General features: G+C 45.9%; 1 protein-coding gene across 1 annotated transcript in view; it reads left to right on the forward strand.

Moving 5' to 3' along the window:
• The first annotated feature begins 11,299 nt into the window (after positions 1 to 11,299).
• The window catches only part of MBOAT1 (membrane bound O-acyltransferase domain containing 1), an 84,718-nt gene continuing 75,099 nt past the window's right edge, over positions 11,300 to 20,918 (forward strand). The window contains exon 1 of the mRNA XM_063450502.1: positions 11,300 to 11,480. Within this exon, the coding sequence (XP_063306572.1) occupies positions 11,391 to 11,480 (90 nt within the window). The 5' untranslated portion in view covers positions 11,300 to 11,390. The remainder of the gene's footprint in view (positions 11,481 to 20,918) is intronic.

The following is a 20,918-nucleotide window of genomic DNA, read 5'->3' on the forward strand; positions in this document are numbered from 1 at the left end:
GTGTGTATGTCAGAATGTCTGTGTCTATGTCAGAATGGCTGTGTCTATGTCAGAATGTCTGTGTCTATGTCAGAATGTCTGTGTCTATGTCAGAATGTCTGTGTCTATGTCAGAATGTCTGTGTCTATGTCAGAATGTCTGTGTCTATGTCAGAATGTCTGTGTCTATGTCAGAATGTCTGTGTCTATGTCAGAATGTCTGTGTCTATGTCAGAATGTCTGTGTCTATGTCAGAATGTCTGTGTCTATGTCAGAATGTCTGTGTCTATGTCAGAATGTCTGTGTCTATGTCAGAATGTCTGTGTCTATGTCAGAATGTCTGTGTCTATGTCAGAATGTCTGTGTCTATGTCAGAATGTCTGTGTCTATGTCAGAATGTCTGTGTCTATGTCAGAATGTCTGTGTCTATGTCAGAATGTCTGTGTCTATGTCAGAATGTCTGTGTCTATGTCAGAATGTCTGTGTCTATGTCAGAATGTCTGTGTCTATGTCAGAATGTCTGTGTCTATGTCAGAATGTCTGTGTCTATGTCAGAATGTCTGTGTCTATGTCAGAATGTCTGTGTCTATGTCAGAATGTCTGTGTCTATGTCAGAATGTCTGTGTCTATGTCAGAATGTCTGTGTCTATGTCAGAATGTCTGTGTCTATGTCAGAATGTCTGTGTCTGTCAGAATGTCTGTGTCTATGTCAGAATGTCTGTGTCTATGTCAGAATGTCTGTGTCTATGTCAGAATGTCTGTGTCTATGTCAGAATGTCTGTGTCTATGTCAGAATGTCTGTGTCTATGTCAGAATGTCTGTGTCTATGTCAGAATGTCTGTATGTATGTCAGAATGTCTGTATGTATGTTAGAATGTCTGTGTGTATTTCAGAATATCTGTGTGTATGTCAGAATATCTGTGTGTATGTCAGAATATCTGTGTGTATGTCAGAATGTCTGTGTGTATGTCAGAATGTCTGTGTGTATGTCAGAATGTCTGTGTGTATGTCAGAATGTCTGTGTGTATGTCAGAATGTCTGTGTGTATGTCAGAATGTCTGTGTCTGTATGTATGTCTGTGTGTATGTTAGTATGTCTGTATGTATGTTAGTATGTCTGCATGTATGTCAGTATGTCTGCATGTATGTCAGTATGTCTGCATGTATGTCAGTATGTCTGCGTGTATGTCAGAATGTCTGCGTGTATGTCAGAATGTCTGTGTGTATGTCAGAATGTCTGTGTGTATGTCAGAATGTCTGTGTGTATGTCAGAATGTCTGTGTGTATGTCAGAATGTCTGTGTCTGTATGTATGTCTGTGTGTATGTTAGTATGTCTGTGTGTATGTCAGAATGTCTGTATGTATGTCAGAATGTCTGTATGTATGTCAGAATGCCTGCATGTATGTCAGAATGCCTGCGTGTATGTCAGAATGCCTGCGTGTATGTCAGAATGCCTGCGTGTATGTCAGAATGCCTGCGTGTATGTCAGTATGCCTGCGTGTATGTCAGTATGTCTGCGTGTATGTCAGTATGTCTGCGTGTATGTCAGTATGTCTGCGTGTATGTCAGTATGTCTGTGTGTATGTCAGTATGTCTGTGTGTGTGTCAGTATGTCTGTGTGTGTGTCAGTATGTCTGTGTGTGTGTGTCAGAATGTCTGTGTGTGTGTGTCAGAATGTCTGTGTGTGTGTGTCAGAATGTCTGTGTGTGTGTGTCAGAATGTCTGTGTGTGTGTGTCAGAATGCCTGTGTGTGTGTCAGAATGCCTGTGTGTGTGTCAGAATGCCTGTGTGTATGTCAGTATGTCTGTGTGTGTGTCAGTATGTCTGTGTGTGTATGTCAGAATATCTGTGTGTATGTCAGAATATCTGTGTGTATGTCAGAATATCTGTGTGTATGTCAGAATGTCTGTGTGTAAGTAAGAATGTCTGTGTGTAAGTAAGAATGTCTGTGTGTAAGTAAGAATGTCTGTGTGTAAGTAAGAATGTCTGTGTGTAAGTAAGAATGTCTGTGTGTATGTCGGAATGTCTGTGTGTATGTCAGTATGTATGTATGTCAGTATGTATGTATATGTGTCAGTATGTATGTGTGTACATATGTGTGTATGTATGTATGTATGTATGTATGTGTGTCTGTGTGTATGATGTCAGTATGTCTGTATATATGCGTGTATGCAAGTAGGCCATTATGAATGTATGTCTGTGTGTGTATGTATGTGTGTATGGATGTCAGTGTCTGTATGAATGTATGTTTGTCTGTATGCCAGTATGAATGAATGTATGTCTGTGTGTATGTATGTAATGTCAGTGTATGTGTAAGTCCTCATGCATGTGTGTCTGTATGTATTTTAGTATGTGTCTATCTGTCACTATGTATGCCTGTGTGTCTGTATATGTGCGTATGTCTCAGTATGTGTGTGTCAGTTCGTATGCCTATATGTGTATGTCTGTTTCAGTATGTGTGTCTGTTAGTATGTATCATTGTGTGTGTGTGTGTGTGTGTGTGTCTGTGTCCTTTTGTATCAGTGTGTGTTCTTGTGTCTGTGTGTGTATTCCTGTGGGCGGGATTTGGAGGCGGACCCTGTGGGTGGGATTGGAGGCGGGCCCCAGACCCTGAACTGAGTTAGGGGCCCCAAAATTTCTGGTGGCGGCCCTGTGTGCATGTATATGGTGGATACAGAGAGTGTGTGTGTGTATTTGTGTAGTGTATGTGTAATGGGTGCAGTGGATGTGTAGTGTATGCAGAATGTGTGTAGTGGATGCAGAGTATGTTTGGTGTGTGCATTGGATGTAGTGTGTGTAGTGGATGCAGAGTGTGTGTAGAGGATGCAGTGTCTGTGTAGCGCATGTACTTTGTGTAGAGGGCTGATCAGTTTTTTTTTAAATGTATAAATAAGTGTATTCCCCCCTCTCTGCCTCTTACGTGTGGCCAAGCAGGGGAAACACTAGTTTTCCATGGTCGTGCAGTGACAAATGATGCTGTGTAATGTGGAGAGGGGGCCCAGAAGACTGAGCCTAACCTTCCTGCAGCTTCATGCCTTCTGCCATTGCGAGCCGCAGGTTACTACGGCAATGCTCCACACAGCACGTAATGCACCCTCCACCAAAAGCACGCCAACATCGATTATGCTATGCAGTGTGTGTAGTGAATGCAATGTCTGTGTGTGAAGTGGATGCAGTGTCTGTGTGTCTTGGATGCCGTATGTGGGGCATGCTGGGGGGGCAACAGTGGGGGTTGCAGGATTTGAAGGTGACAGTGTGGAGGATAGAGTGTGGGGGTGACCGTGTGGGGATTGGGATGTGATGGTGACAGTGGTGGGTGGCAGGATTTGGGGGTGACAGGCTGTGGTGCCAGTGGTGTGTGGCAGGCTGTGGGGTGACAGTTACAGCGTAGGAATGACTGTCCGTGGGGGGTGGCAGTAGTGGGGGGCAGGGTGTGGGGGTGACAGTACGTGACGTTCTTCTGCGCTCCAGCAGGTCGTTGCCATGGTAACCAGCAGCAACGCTCTGGGAGCTCGCGAGCCTTCTATTACATGGTCTGCAGCTGTAGAATATTACCTTTTCTATATGTTCCTATTCAAATACATATTAAGGTATGGCTGTCTAGTGGGTTAAAAAGAACAGATGGTGTTTGCTATTCTGTACCATGAGGACTCTGGAATATGCTGTATAGGTAGATTGGGGGTAGGGTCCTTATATGGGGAGTTTCCTTATGTGGCCAGAGTCTAAACTGAAAGTTATGACGTAATTTTGCCTATAAAGAACTGAGGACAAAAGACGCTCTCTTGCTCCTACGATCTGATCTCCTATCCTGATGTGTTCCTGACTTGTTGATATTAAGAAGACTACTTAAGATCTCTCACTCTCTGTAAGGTCGTTAAGAAACACCACCTGTTAAGTATATTGTTGTTTGCTTTTGAAGTAAAATAAATGCATATTTTTTTAAAAGAACGTCAGATTGCGTATTAGTACTTTTCATTAATATGGACATATATTAATGTTGCAAGCCTTTACCCATAGAAGATATATCTATATATAAAAGACTTATTTAACATAGACCAGTTATTACAGCAGCTTACACCCAGCGGAGCTGCAGACTGGAAGCTCTCTCCTGCAGGGCAGACTGCTGGAGAGGCTGCGGACCCGTTCCTCACCAAGGACGGATCAGTCTGCCCCAAGGCAGTCGCCTAAATCGCGTGATTAGAGAGCCGCCTCGATGCATACATATGCAGCAGAGGTGGCCCGGGACAGCAAAATGCCGCTCCTGGTAAAGTGCCGCCTGAGGCCGTTGCCTCAGTCCATCCTATGGACAGGCCGGCCCTGCCTGTTGTTCATATGTGACGTGACAAACAGTTACAGAATATGACAAAATACTGCCAAGTTCTTTATTTGTCCTAACACTGTGTAATTTAAAGAAGAAGAAATGTTTGCTTGTGCATATTTTTCAGTTATTGAGCAACTGCAACTTTTAAGCAACTAGTTTTTAACTACTTGTACACCTTGAGCTGATATGCTGAATCTCAGGATAAGTTTCCATGCCATTTGGTCCTTAACAGCCCATAATAGCTCACTATAGTGGCACAGTGTATCAACAGCCTTACTAGTTCACTGTAGTGGCACAGACTTTACCACAGTAACAGAAAACTGTCTTACATTGAAAAGATTATAATGAAAGCATGTTTCTAGAATTATTGTTTAGTGAATATTACAACTGGAGAATGGGTCACAATGATAATGCCAGGCATGTATGCAATTTAAGTCTTTTAAATGATGATCCCCATGATACATTTTTATCACAAGTATTCCTTCAATCTAATTGCACTATTGAAATCACTGACACATGTGAGGAGGCATGTGCATTACGGATGGCATGTGCATGTATGTAGGGCTCGTTGGAGTCAGATACCTGCACATGAATGAAAGCAATGCATTATGGGATGATTGTGGAACAGTATCTGGGAGTTCTGCAGAAGTTGCAGGTTAATCTTTCTTTTGATAGTTATCAACATATTAACAGCTGCTGATAAACCATGAACAGTGTGCCATATATACAACTTAAAGGAACACTCCAAGCACCATAACCACTACAGCACACTTAAAGGTCACTCCACTGTGAAAAAAACAAAACAAAACAAAAAAAAACAAACAAACAAGATTAACCCCAATGAAAACATGTATGCGATTAATTATGCATATCTGTGGGGATATATTTATAAACAGTTTGCAGTAGCTGCATATCTTTAGTCTAAATTATTTTCAAGTCTTTCCTTTCTAACCCTGCCCAGACTTGTTATGGCTGTCCAATCATAGACTTTCCAATTCAGCTCAATGAAAAGTCGGCAAGACAGGTGCTTTGAGTAATTACTGCCTTTGGGGTTTAGTTCCACTGAGATAAACTATCAGGAAATAACGGAACTGGTTGTCTGACTGACAGCCAGAGTAGTGTAACGAGGTAATTTATAATCTGCACTTTTTGTAAAACAAAATAAAATAAAAAAATAAAAGAGGACACACTGTTCACACAGCACTTCAGGAAGCTTAAGTGTTTTAATGGTCTGAACTGTCTAACTAAACTCAGCTCCCCCCCCCCCCTGCCCCCCACAAATAACTAAACTCAGCTCCCCCTTCCACCAATAACTAAACTCAGCTCCCCACTCCCCCAATAACTAAACTCAGCTCCCCCTCCCCCAATAACTAAACTCAGCTCCCCCTCCCCCAATAACTAAACTCAGCTCCCCTTCCCCAATAACTAAACTCAGCTCCCCCCTCCCCGAATAACTAAACTCAGCTCCCCCCTCCCCGAATAACTAAACTCAGCTCTCCCCCTCCCCCAATAACTAAACTCAGCTCCCCCTCCCCAATAACTAAACTCAGCTCCCCCCTCCCCCAATAACTAAACTCAGCTCCCCCCTCTCCCCTCCCCCAATAACTAAACTCAGCTCCCCCTCCCCCAATAACTAAACTCAGCTCCCCCCTCCCCAATAACTAAACTCAGCTCCCCCTCCCCCAATAACTAAACTCAGCTCCCCCTCCCCAATAACTAAACTCAGCTCCCCCTCCCCCAATAACTAAACTCAGCTCCCCCTCATCCAATAACTAAACTCAGCTCCCCCTCCCCAATAACTAAACTCAGCTCCCCCCTCCCCCAATAACTAAACTCAGATCCCCCCTCCCCCAATAACTAAACTCAGCTCCCCTCCCCCAATAACTAAACTCAGCTCCCCCTCCCCCAATAACTAAACTCAGCTCCCCCTCCCCAATAACTAAACTCAGCTCCCCTTCCCCAATAACAAAACTCAGCTCCCCTTCCCCAATAACAAAACTCAGCTCCCCTTCCCCAATAACTAAACTCAGCTCCTCTTCCCCAATAACTAAACTCAGCTCCCCCCTCCCTGAATAACTAAACTCAGATCCCCCCTCCCCCAATAACTAAACTCAGATCCCCCTCCCCCAATAACTAAACTCAGATCCCCCCTCCCCCAATAACTAAACTCAGCTCCCCCTCCCCCAATAACTAAACTCAGCTCCCCTTCCCCAATAACTAAACTCAGCTCCCCTCCCTGAATAACTAAACTCAGCTCCCCCAATAACTAAACTCAGCTCCCCCCTCCCCTAATAACTAAACTCAGCTCTCCCCCAATAACTAAACTCAGCTCTCCCCCAATAACTAAACTCAGCTTCCCCCTCCCCAATAACTAAACTCAGCTCCCCCCTCCCCCAATAACTAAACTCAGCTCCCCCTCCCCCAATAACTAAACTCATCTCCCCCCTCCCCCAATAACTAAACTCAGCTCCCCCCTCTCCCCTCCCCCAATAACTAAACTCAGCTCCCCCTCCCCAATAACTAAACTCAGCTCTCCCCTCCCTCTCCCCCAATAACTAAACTCAGCTCCCCCCTCATCCAATAACTAAACTCCGCTCCCCATCCCCAATAACTAAACTCAGCTCCCCCCTCCCCCAATAACTAAACTCAGATCCCCCCTCCCCAAATAACTAAACTCAGATCCCCCCTCCCCCAATAACTAAACTCAGATCCCCCCTCCCCCAATAACTAAACTCAGAGCCCTCCTCCCCAATAACTAAACTCAGCTCCCCCCTCCCCCAATAACTAAACTCAGCTCCCCCCTCCCCCAATAACTAAACTCAGCTCCCCCCTTCACCAATAACTAAACTCAGCTCCCCCCTTCACCAATAACTAAACTCAGCCCCCCCACCAATAACTAAACTCAGCTCCCCCCACCAATAACCAAACTCAGCTCCCCCCACCAATAACCAAACTCAGCTCCCCCCCACCAATAACCAAACTCAGCTTCCCCCAACAATAACCAAACTCAGCTCCCCCCAACAATAACCACTCAGCTCCCCCCCACCAATAACCAAACTCAGCTCCCCCCACCAATAACCAAACTCAGCTCCCCCCACCAATAACCAAACTCAGCTCCCCCTCCCCCAATAACTAAACTCAGCTCCCCCTCCCCCAATAACTAAACTCAGCTCCCCCTCATCCAATAACTAAACTCAGCTCCCCCTCCCCAATAACTAAACTCAGCTCCCCCTCCCCCAATAACTCAACTCAGATCCCCCCTCCCCCAATAACTAAACTCAGCTCCCCTCCCCCAATAACTAAACTCAGCTCCCCCTCCCCCAATAACTAAACTCAGCTCCCCCTCCCCAATAACTAAACTCAGCTCCCCTTCCCCAATAACAAAACTCAGCTCCCCTTCCCCAATAACAAAACTCAGCTCCCCTTCCCCAATAACTAAACTCAGCTCCCCCCTCCCTGAATAACTAAACTCAGCTCCCCCAATAACTAAACTCAGCTCCCCCCTCCCCTAATAACTAAACTCAGCTCTCCCCCAATAACTAAACTCAGCTCTCCCCCAATAACTAAACTCAGCTCCCCCCTCCCCAATAACTAAACTCAGATCCCCCCTCCCCCAATAACTAAACTCAGATCCCCCTCCCCCAATAACTAAACTCAGATCCCCCCTCCCCCAATAACTAAACTCAGCTCCCCCTCCCCCAATAACTAAACTCAGCTCCCCTTCCCCAATAACTAAACTCAGCTCCCCCCTCCCTGAATAACTAAACTCAGCTCCCCCAATAACTAAACTCAGCTCCCCCTCCCCTAATAACTAAACTCAGCTCTCCCCCAATAACTAAACTCAGCTCCCCCCTCCCCAATAACTAAACTCAGCTCCCCCCTCCCCAATAACTAAACTCAGCTCCCCCCTCCCCCAATAACTAAACTCAGCTCCCCCTCCCCCAATAACTAAACTCAGCTCCCCCCTCCCCCAATAACTAAACTCAGCTCCCCCCCTCTCCCCTAATAACTAAACTCAGCTCCCCCTCCCCCAATAACTAAACTCAGCTCTCCCCTCCCTCTCCCCCAATAACTAAACTCAGCTCCCCCCTCATCCAATAACTAAACTCCGCTCCCCATCCCCAATAACTAAACTCAGCTCCCCCCTCCCCCAATAACTAAACTCAGATCCCCCCTCCCCCAATAACTAAACTCAGATCCCCCCTCCCCCAATAACTAAACTCAGAGCCCTCCTCCCCAATAACTAAACTCAGCTCCCCCCTCCCCCAATAACTAAACTCAGCTCCCCCCTCCCCCAATAACTAAACTCAGCTCCCCCCTTCACCAATAACTAAACTCAGCTCCCCCCTTCACCAATAACTAAACTCAGCCCCCCAACCAATAACTAAACTCAGCTCCCCCCACCAATAACCAAACTCAGCTCCCCCCACCAATAACCAAACTCAGCTCCCCCCACCAATAACCAAACTCAGCTCCCCCCACCAATAACCAAACTCAGCTCCCCCCCACCAATAACCAAACTCAGCTCCCCCCACCAATAACCAAACTCAGCTCCCCCCAACAATAACCAAACTCAGCTCCCCCCAACAATAACCACTCAGCTCCCCCCCACCAATAACCAAACTCAGCTCCCCCCACCAATAACCAAACTCAGCTCCCCCCCACCAATAACCAAACTCAGCTCCCCCCCACCAATAACCAAACTCAGCTCCCCCCACCAATAACCAAACTCAGCTCCCCCCCACCAATAACCAAACTCAGCTCCCCCCCACCAATAACCAAACTCAGCTCCCCCCCACCAATAACCAAACTCAGCTCCCCCCCACCAATAACCAAACTCAGCTCCCCCCCACCAATAACCAAACTCAGCTCCCCCCCACCAATAACCAAACTCCGCTCCCCCCCACCAATAACCAAACTCAGCTCCCCCCACTAATAACCAAACTCAGCTCCCCCCACCAATAACTAAACTCAGCTCCCCCCACCAATAACCAAACTCAGCTCCCCCCACCAATAACCAAACTCAGCTCCCCCCACCAATAACCAAACTCAGCTCCCCCCCACCAATAACCAAACTCCGCTCCCCCCCACCAATAACCAAACTCCGCTCCCCCCCACCAATAACCAAACTCCGCTCCCCCCACCAATAACCAAACTCAGCTCCCTCCCACCAATAACCAAACTCAGCTCCCCCCCACCAATAACCAAACTCAGCTCCCCCCACCAATAACCAAACTCAGCTCCCCCCCACCAATAACCAAACTCCGCTCCCCCCCACCAATAACCAAACTCCGCTCCCCCCACCAATAACTAAACTCAGCTCCCCCCCACCAATAACCAAACTCAGCTCCCCCCCACCAATAACCAAACTCAGCTCCCCCACCAATAACCAAACTCAGCTTCCCCCACCAATAACCAAACTCAGCTCCCCCCACTAATAACCAAACTCAGCTCCCCCCACCAATAACCAAACTCAGCTCCCCCCACCAATAACTAAACTCAGCTCCCCCCCGCCAATAACTAAACTCAGCACCCCCCACCAATAACTAAACTCAGCTCCCCCCCACCAATAACTAAACTCAGCTCCCCCCCACCAATAACTAAACTCAGCTCCCCCCCACCAATAACTAAACTCAGCTCCCCCCCACCAATAACTAAACTCAGCTCCCCCCCACCAATAACTAAACTCAGCTCCCCCCCACCAATAACTAAACTCAGCTCCCCCCCACCAATAACCAAACTCCGCTCCCCCCCACCAATAACCAAACTCCGCTCCCCCCACCAATAACTAAACTCAGCTCCCCCCCACCAATAACCAAACTCAGCTCCCCCCACCAATAACCAAACTCAGCTCCCCCACCAATAACCAAACTCAGCTTCCCCCACCAATAACCAAACTCAGCTCCCCCCACTAATAACCAAACTCAGCTCCCCCCACCAATAACCAAACTCAGCTCCCCCCACCAATAACTAAACTCAGCTCCCCCCCGCCAATAACTAAACTCAGCTCCCCCCCGCCAATAACTAAACTCAGCACCCCCCACCAATAACTAAACTCAGCTCCCCCCCACCAATAACTAAACTCAGCTCCCCCCCACCAATAACTAAACTCAGCTCCCCCCCACCAATAACTAAACTCAGCTCCCCCCCACCAATAACTAAACTCAGCTCCCCCCCCACCAATAACTAAACTCAGCTCCCCCCCACCAATAACTAAACTCAGCTCCCCCCCCACCAATAACTAAACTCAGCTCCCCCCCCCACCAATAACTAAACTCAGCTCCCCCCCACCAATAACTAAACTCAGCTCCCCCCCACCAATAACTAAACTCAGCCCCCCCCACCAATAACTAAACTCAGCTCCCCCCCCACCAATAACTAAACTCAGCTCCCCCCCACCAATAACTAAACTCAGCTCCCCCCACCAATAACTAAACTCAGCTCCCCCCCCCACCACCAATAACTAAACTCAGCTCCCCCCCCCACCACCAATAACTAAACTCAGCTCCCCCCCCCCACCAATAACTAAACTCAGCTCCCCCCCCCCACCCCACCAATAACTAAACTCAGCTCCCCCCCCACCAATAACTAAATTCAGCCCCCCATTGTTAGCAGTGTTAATTGGGATGAAGATAGGGTAACTATAGTTTATAAAGTGATTACTGTGATGGTAAAAAGTTGTATAAAGCACACAGTGAGGTTCCATATTAACCCAGTGATCCCCTGATTGCAGTCATTATCTGATCCCCTGGGCGGTTTGGGGGCTGTGGCGGCACTTGTCACTATCCCGGTCCCATTCACACACTGTGCTGAGCGGCCTCTCCCTCCCAAACCTGCCCAGCCTGCTCTCTGTGCCCAACGGAATCCCCTCAGGTCTGACCGGCCCAGCCAGCCCAGCCCCGCTCCGACACTTGTGATTGGCTGGCCGGCGGTGGGCGGGGCCATGTCCGCATCCCAGTTACGATGTGTTTGGTTTCCTGGGTGTGGGCGGGGCCGGCTGCGGTGCCAACACATGTTCTCAGTGTCCGAGCTCCGGCTGCCGGGTGTGTGCGGGGCCGGCGGGTTGGCACGGCTCCTGGGCAGGTACAGTGATGGCATCACCTGCTGACCTCATATACAGGACCACGGGCTCCACTATACTGCACCCACTGAGCGAACTGCTACACCTGTCCCTGGACCAGGTGAGAACCTCATATTATACACCTTATTATATACACCTTGTTATGTACTACTTATTATATACATCTTATTATATACATCTTATAGTATACTACTTATCATATACAATGTATTATATATATACCTTATAGTGTACACCCCATTATATACACCTTCTATACAGCTTCTTATATGCACCTTATTCTATACACATTATAATGTACACCCCATTATATACACATTATAGTGTACACCCCATTATATACACATTATAGTGTACACTCAATTATATACACATTATAGTGTACCCCATTATATACACATAGTGTACACCCCCTTAAAGTGTACACGTTCTGTAAGTATGGTGTTCACCCTATTATATAATCTTTCTATACAACTTTAGTATGCACCTTTTTATGTACACATTGTATACAAGTTTCAGTACAAATGAAATTGACTTATTATATAATCATTCTATTCAACCCAGTGTACACCTTATAAATACATTCTTTCAAACTTAGTGTACACCTTATCTTATCAACATTTCTATAAATCCTATAATGTACACCACATTGAAATACCCCATTCGACACACCTTATTTTATAAACTTTTCATACATATTGTAATATCTAAACAGTTTTTAATTTGCACATTGTAATATAAACCTTTTATCAGCCTTATTGAGTACAACATATATACGTATTCTGTACACCTTCAATATAAACCGCAATATACACATTCTTCACACATTATAATATATATCCGTTTCATACAACTTAAATATTATTTTACTCCATTTCCCTTAAAATATACAACTTTTTATATACACCTTATGTAAAGCAGTGATGGGACAAATGTCCAGTACTCCATCTGAATGAACTTAATGGGGAGCACAATCCACAATCATCTTACTATAGAGGGCGTACTAATGAATCTCATTTATGGCAGTCTGACAACATCCCTTTCATTCAAGGTTCTAAGAGAATCTCATGGTGCATTTTCTATTCCAACTAACAAAATGTCAAAGAACAAGCATTGGTTGGTGGAAGCAACAACTTTCGCATAATGCATTCCTGCCCTCATCAGTCACCTTTTTATTTCCTGTTTTAAATGGTATATTTGTCTGCTACCTGCAGTTTTATAATTAAATGTAGTAGTAGTATTTATGTGGGTTTCTGATGTGTATACTCCATTCCTGTGGTGGAATAGGAAGACACGTAGGTTTGGGAGAGACAAAAAAAAAAAGAAATACATTCCTATGACCCTACTGGATGGGGTTACACCTCTCGCAGCTAAGGGGGTTAAACTCTATATTTGCAGCGTTTCAAAGCAAAACACTGCACTTACAGTCTCTTGGCACCATGACCACTTCAAATCACTGAAGTGGTCATTGTGCTTGGAGTAACCCTTTAACCTCAAAATGCAATGTCCTTCATGCAGACCCACTGTACTTTCTTTTGTACTGTAATTCAATGAAAGTCTAATGGGACAAAGTTTTCATTGTACTTATCCCTAGAGACACTTGTATTTTCCATAAAGGCTACATCATCCTATTACAGCCTGGCTGCTGCAAGGAAGAATATATCCCAATTGATTACCCTCCTTAAACTCACTATATCTGTAATAATAATAATATAATAATAACATATTTCTATTTTTCAAGTGGATTGACTCCTCTCCATAACAATTCCATAAAGTGGCGTGGAAGTTTAGTGGGCTATAATAAAGTATTGTTCTATCCATATATCAGCACCAGCCATCTCTAGACTAATAAACAGTTTGTTAAAAATATCTATTATATGATAAGTTACCTCTGAAGAGCTGTCTTCAGCAGGATGTTACCTAATATTCATAGTGTGGGTGTCACTGGCTCTATGTGTCACTGTGTATTATATCAGTGCAAACACACACTTCAACACAACTACAGCACAAATGTTTAAAGTGGCTCTGACACAACAATAGTATTTCTGAGGTATAATTTTTATGAAATACCCAGATTGACTGGATTGGAAAGTCATCAAAATTACAATGTAACCGAAGATAGCATACATCAAAATAGGGACCAGTTTGTCTTGTGACCAAGCCTGAAACATTTGATAAACGATAGAGCTTCCTCAAGAAGGGGTTACTCGGGGGGGCGTGTCCTGACCACGCATGTGAGCAGACGTGCAGAGGCAGAGCTCTCCCGGTTAGCGGCACCAAACCGACCTTCACAGCGAAAATAACCCTCGAAACGAGCGGCAAAACCGACATCCCGGCAGGTGAACGCTACAGCTACTGATGGCATCTAAAAAATTCAAGCAAAAGACCCTAAATCCGCACTTAGAACGACCGCAAACCGCGGAGCCGAAAATCCAAGATGGCGCCGACGGACAGCACTCGCCTGCACATGACACTAACACAGGAGACTGTATGTCGGAGCTCAGCAGCCCAGCGACAAACGCTTCTATCAGGCTCATAATGCAAGAACTCAAAACCTCATTTAAAACTGATATCCAACAAATGACAGCGGATATCAGGGCAGATATACACAGCATGGGGGAGCGCACTACCCGCCTAGAAGACAAGACTGAAGAGCTGGTGGAAGCACATAATTCCATAGCAGAGGCCTACTCAGACCTGGAGCGCAAATTAAAATCTCTAGAAGACAAAGTGGCTGACCAGGAAGACAGGAGCAGGCGGAATAATATCCGTATAAGAGGCATACCAGAGAACATTTCACAGCAAGATCTGCCTAGGTATGTTAAGGATTTATTTAAAGCCCTGATCCCTTCACTGTCCGAATTTGATCTCATCCTGGATAGAACTCACAGGCTACCCAAGCCCAAACACCTTCCGCCCGACACGGCGAGAGACACAATCACTAGAGTGCATCATTTTACTGTCAAGGACAGAATCATGCAGGCGTCAAGAAACAGGGACAACTGGCCGGAACGACACAAAGACATCAGGCTCTTCACGGATCTCTCCTCGGCGACCATGCTCAAGCGCCGCACCTTTGCACCAATTACAGAGGCGCTGAGAAACGCAAATATCTTTTACAAGTGGGGCTTCCCCACAAAACTGCTAATTAAACGCAACGGTGTGGACAGATCCATCACGACCCCAGAAGAGGGCCAAAAGGCGCTTCAAGAATGGGATGTACCCCTACTGACTACCAGCCCGCGGAAAAAGCAAGCAACGGCCCAAGCACCGAAAACGATTTCCAAAGACTGGTCGCGAATCCACAGGGCCTCCCAAGCACACGCGGACCGGGACCAATCACCGACCTGAAGGCCCAGACCCGCCGCCGCTTCACTTCCTCCTATGGACTTAACATACAGGTTCCACATGTTTATGCTTATGTTAACATTGCAGTTTACCCCCGATACCTACTAAGGGTTTAACAGTAGGCCACGGCCTAGCCGCACCGGGCGAGCGATGCACTACGCTCGACCCACGCTATCACTGATCTCCTCTACACAGAGATCCAAGTACCACACTTCGTGTGATACACCCCCACGGCTTTTGTAGCCCACTTTCTCCGTTGCTCTAGGCAACATATGCCACCAAATGGTGACTTACGGAATATTGTATATAGTTTGCCCCCCCGTTTCCCCCCTCCCCTCCTCACTACCCTCCCTCAGAGAGTACTATGCCAGTTCAGCGTAATGGTTATGCCAAATTTCATGATTCTCAGGCCACATAGGCCCACAATATCGATGAGCAAACCCTTGATACAGCACCCCCCAAGACGGCCAGATGGGGATTAAGCTCATGTCCCTAAATGTTAAGGGGCTTAACTCCCCTAATAAGCGGAGACTAGCCCTCCAGGAAGCGAAGAAATGCGGGGCCCAGATTGCATTTTTTCAAGAGACCCACTTTCAGTGGAGGGCTCAGCCCAAATTTACCTCTAGATGGTATCCTCATGATTTCCACACATGTTATTCGGCTAAGAAAAGAGGGGTATCCACATTAATTAGTAAAGACGTTGCATTCTCCTTGATCAGGAAAATTAGCGATAAAAAAGGTCGATATTTGATTTTACAATGTATGTTGAATAATGCACCGTATACTTTAATCAATATGTACAGCCCTAATGACAATCAAAATTAGTTTTTACAGTTGATTTTAGCCTTAACTGATATGTACAAGCACGGGGATGTGATCATTGGAGGCGACATGAATTGTCTACTAGATAGTAGACTGGACTCCTCTTCTACCGCCCAACTCAAGAGTAGCACACTCAGACACAAAAACACTCTAACCACAAAAATATGCTCTACGCTACAATCAGCTCACATGGTAGACCCATGGCGCATCTTACACCCAACTGACATAGACCATACATGCTACACAGCGGCCCACAACAGTTATTCTAGGATAGATCGATTCCTTATCCCTGCCACATCAATGACCCAGATAGAAGGAGCAACGATTGGGGTAATGACGTGGTCGGACCACGCTCCCATCACGCTCAGCATTAAAGAAGCGTTTCCAAATAAGGGATCCGGCTCCTGGAGACTTAACGAGTCCCTTCTAACGGACCCGTCCATAATATCCCAGATAACGGAAGATCTCCAAAACTATATTAAGGAAAACATGACCGCTGATTCCACTATTGAACAGATTTGGTTAGCACACAAAGCGGTCATAAGGGGCAGTTTCATAAAACATGCGAGCTATGCTAAAAAACTAAGATTAGCTGAATATACCAACCTATTAGACGAAATACGCACCCTGACTCACGCCAACAAACGAGACCCGCACCCAAACACGAAATCAAAACTTCTAGTTCTCCAAAGCAAACTACACAACATCGAGCTAGCCAAAACCACATACCATCTTAGGAAACTCAAACACAACTTTTTCATGAATGGTAACAGAGCAGGTGCAATTCTTGCATCACAACTAAAAAAACGAAATGTCGCCTCCAGGATCGCCTTCCTTAATGCTTCTAAAGGTACAAAAGTGACGAACCCCCAAGACATTGTGGACCAATTCGCCCATTACTACGGCGAACTATACAATCTCAAACAAGACCCCAAGGTGACTGAACCTACCCCTGACAAAATAGACGAATTTCTAAAAGGTTTAGACCTACCCCAACTGTCAGAAGAAGACCTGGCGCCCCTGACAAAACCCTTCTCTCTAGATGAACTAACAAACGCAATCTCCCAACTCCCAACGCACAAGTCTCCAGGTCCTGATGGTTTATCCAACGAATATTACAAAACTTTCTCGCCTACCATAGCACCACTGTTCCTCCAATTAGTCAATAAATGCGCTGAAACAGGCGCACTCCCGAAGGAAATGCTGCTGGCCCATATCTCTACCCTTCCCAAACCTGGTAAACCCCCCACGTATTGTAAAAACTTTAGGCCTATATCCCTCCTAAATGGAGACGCCAAGCTCTATGCGAAGCTACTCAGTAATCGGATAGCACCCCTCCTTCATAAGATAGTTCACAACGACCAATCTGGGTTCGTCAGGGGGCGCCAGGGCTCAGACAACACCAGAAAAATCTTAAATATGATCTCCACACTGGAGTCCAAAAGATCAACTGGCCTCCTTCTCGCCCTAGACGCGGAGAAGGCCTTTGATCGCTTACACTGGGCTTACATGACTAAAGTCTTAGAACGATTCAATTTCCCAAAACCCATTATAAATAGCATAATGGCTCTGTACAACCACCCGGCAGCAAAAGTGTCACATGGAGGGTTCCTCTCAACTACTTTCTCTATCACCAATGGCACCCGTCAGGGATGCCCCCTTTCGCCCCTCTTATACATACTCGCCTTAGAACCCCTAGCCCAAAAGATCAGAACACACCCCGAGATACTAGGTGTCAATATCCACAATAAAATATACAGCCTAGCACTGTTTGCGGATGATATCTTTATAGCCCTATCAGACCCCAAACGATCTCTCGCACCCTTGCTCAACCTGCTAAAGGAATTTGGCGATGTCTCTTATTACCGTCTGAACCAAGACAAAACTCAAGCCCTACCAATAAACATGCCAAAGCCCCTGTTAGACACATTACAATCCTCCTACCAGTTTGACTGGAAACAACATTCTATAACGTATCTGGGAATAAAAATAGCACCCACGATCTCTGCCATCTCCCAACTAAATTACAAGCCCCTGCTAACGCTCTGCAAAGTAGAAATGAATAAATGGAAGCACACCAAACTCTCATGGTTGGGCAGGATAAACTCTTACAAAATGATGATCCTCCCACGGATACTCTATATCTTCAGGATGTTACCTTTAGGGATCACTCCCCAATTCTGTAAAACCTTACAAAAATTATGTGGCACCTACATCTGGCAGGGGAAGAGACCCCGAGTATCCCTGGCACTCCTCCAGGCCGCCCCACGACTCGGAGGAGTGGGCCTCCCTAATCTGCAGCAATATCACAGGGCAGCGATTCTATCCACAAGTATACTCCTACATGCTCCCCCAGGCACTCTTCAATGGGTAGACATGGAGAGAACACAATTCCCAACCACATCTCTCACCGACCACTTATGGACACCAAGGAAGTTTAGGACCAAACGCACTGACCTTTTCCCGACCACACAACTTACCATTTCCATATGGGACACTTTTATGGACACTTTGGGACACAAAGATACATTACACGTCAAATCCCCACTCTCTGTGTTAAAGATGATAATACCCGACATCCCCCTCAGAGACTGGACTAGGGCGGGAGTGACGGAAATTTCACAACTCCTAGATACCAAGGGAGTGATCCCGTTCCCAATTCTACAGGAGCAATGGTCCCTTCCCAGTAGGGCTACTTTTTCTTACCTACAAATAAAAAGTGCGTTGCAGGTACATACGCCTACACCACCTCCAACACCTGACGCAGACAGACTTACCTCTCACCTACTCCTAAAAAGATGCTGGACAGCGCCCACAAAACCCAAATCACTTGCTCTTTGCTACAAAGCATGGCAGGAACTCTCAACCACTACGGCGCATCCCCACAAACACCATTGGGAGACGGACTGCGGGACGGTGCTGACAGAAAGCGACTGGCTAAGCGCACTCAATAACCTCTCCAAGTGGACAAAGTGCTATACACACATTGAGGCCCATAAAAAACTCCTCTACCGCTGGTACATGACCCCGCAGAAACTGCACCGCATATACCCCAACACACCCGACACCTGTTGGAGATGTGGGGCGTCTGTAGGCACGCTAGAGCATCTGTGGTGGTCGTGCGTCGGCATCCGACCACTCTGGACCGCCGTATCCCAGACATTAGACCAACTACACATCCCTACATTCCAACTATCGAGGTCTTCCTGTCTCCTTCTTCTGCTCCCACCACACCTCACTCTAGCACAGAAACAAATTACAGCACTCACTATCTTGGCAGCAAGAAACCTACTAGCGCTACACTGGAAATCGCAGATATGCCCATCCCTGACCCAGCTCCAAATTAAACTCTCTCAATACAAAGTCTACGAAAGGATGGCAATAACCTCTCCACAAAAGAAATTAACGTTTGACCTAAATTGGGGGGAGTGGGAAGGAATGGGAGATGACACGGGAGAAACACAAGGATAAACCCCAAAACAGACGGTACGGCCATGAACTAGACGATCCCCACTTCTAATTGACGTAACCCATATAATATTACTACCCTATGCTCTGACAGTACTTTCATACCCCACCACCCCTCCCTTGCCCACCCTGGATTACCTACCACCCCCCTCATCCCCTCGCCAAGTTCCTACCCCCTCAGGAAGTTCCCACCTATGCACCAGCTTACCCATTAGCCCGGGAATGCTCTAGCGATCCTCAATACACAGCTCGACCCCAAGCAGACACAATACAATGAAACACCGAGAACTTCACAGCCCCTAAGGATACTCAACCGACCATTTCGACCAGACACACCCACAGCCAGAGCTAAGGTCGATCCCCTGTACAGCACATACAGAAGAGTAACCAGCACTAAACCAACCTATGGTCACGAACCGACTCAATATATGCTGTATATGATGTATACTGTAATACTTCACCCTGTATGACCGCAGCTGTTGTAAATATCAAATGGATGTGAAGACCTAATGCAGTGTTGCATAATGTGTAACCCAATAACATTCCCCTTTTACTTCTGTAACCCCTCACGTTTTCACGTTTTCAAAAACAATAAAATACAAATTTGAAAAAAAAAAAGAAGGGGTTACTCGGGGGGTGGGGCCTGACTTTTGTGTTCTGAGAGAGCTCCCTTCATAACCACTGATTTTTCTGAGCCTATTGCCTCTCAGAGCCATTGTTTAATTCTTCAAGACCTACCTTTATCCTGCCATGCAAGGTCTAGCCTGGAGTGTTTGAAAACCATCCAAGTCCTATTCTACAGAGGCTATAGTGTGACCTGGTGCGCGGTGATGGACCCATGGTGAACATTCTTGCTGCTCTGTTCCTCCTCCTCTGGATGGCTCCTTTCTTTTCACTTGAGCAGCGGCAGGGCATCTGCTTCTTTCCCCATTGATTTTGCATGTATCCACAGTTTACTTGCTAATAATTTTTGCCTCCTCGTGCTCTGCTACACACTAGCCCAATACAAGACCATAACAGGAAATCGTAGGTGGGCACAAGTATTACTCGCCCTCTTAGCTTGCTCATGTATACTATGCTTGTGCATTCTTTTTCACTATGTCCTCAGCATTACATTGTCTATACAAGCATCTGGTCTAGTGACCCTTATGCTCTCGAACATGATGTTTTAATCTGCTTGTTCTATCTATGACATAATTTAGACGTGTTTGACTAGCTTTATTCATTTTGTTACAGTACTTTCAAAAAAAGTCTGACTAATCTAGGAGTATTCTTTATTGTGCATATAATGTTGGCTGTTTACCTGTATAATCTGCCTAACTCCTTAGTCTCAGTTCTGTACTATTCAAATGCATCCATAAAACAAAGATTGACAAAATACAAAAGGGTTACCCAACACATAGAGAATGGGGAAACGGTTAGTGAGGAATCTATCTTGAAACTGAAATAGAAGTTTAAATGTGATTTTGCTTATTTTTATAAAAGGGAATCATAAGTCAATTTAAATCCACTGACAAAATAGACCAAAAAATATTTATTCAATAGATTGTTCCTTCAATTTAGTTGCCTATTCGACAATCACATAGGAACAGGAGTAGGAGAGTTGCCAGAGGGACAAGCACATGTTATTTCTCAGGAGAGTTGGGCATATTTTATAAACAGCCAGATCATTAGAGTATACATAGTTCATCAGCCTAAGGTTTTTTTTCCCCTTTTTCTAAACACCTTAGACACACCTTGGTAATCCCCAAATCCTGGACTGGTAGGGGGTCCTGAGGACTGGGTTGAGAACCCCTGAGTTAGAAGATGTGAATGGAATGTCTGGGCGAGCTGATAGCAGTTTACTCATAGCTCCATTCATTCCTTTATAAATGTAGCTATAGACAGGACTAAGGGGGCA

The sequence above is a fragment of the Pelobates fuscus genome, chromosome 4, assembly GCF_036172605.1.
Source record: "Pelobates fuscus isolate aPelFus1 chromosome 4, aPelFus1.pri, whole genome shotgun sequence".
Lineage (NCBI taxonomy): Eukaryota > Metazoa > Chordata > Amphibia > Anura > Pelobatidae > Pelobates > Pelobates fuscus.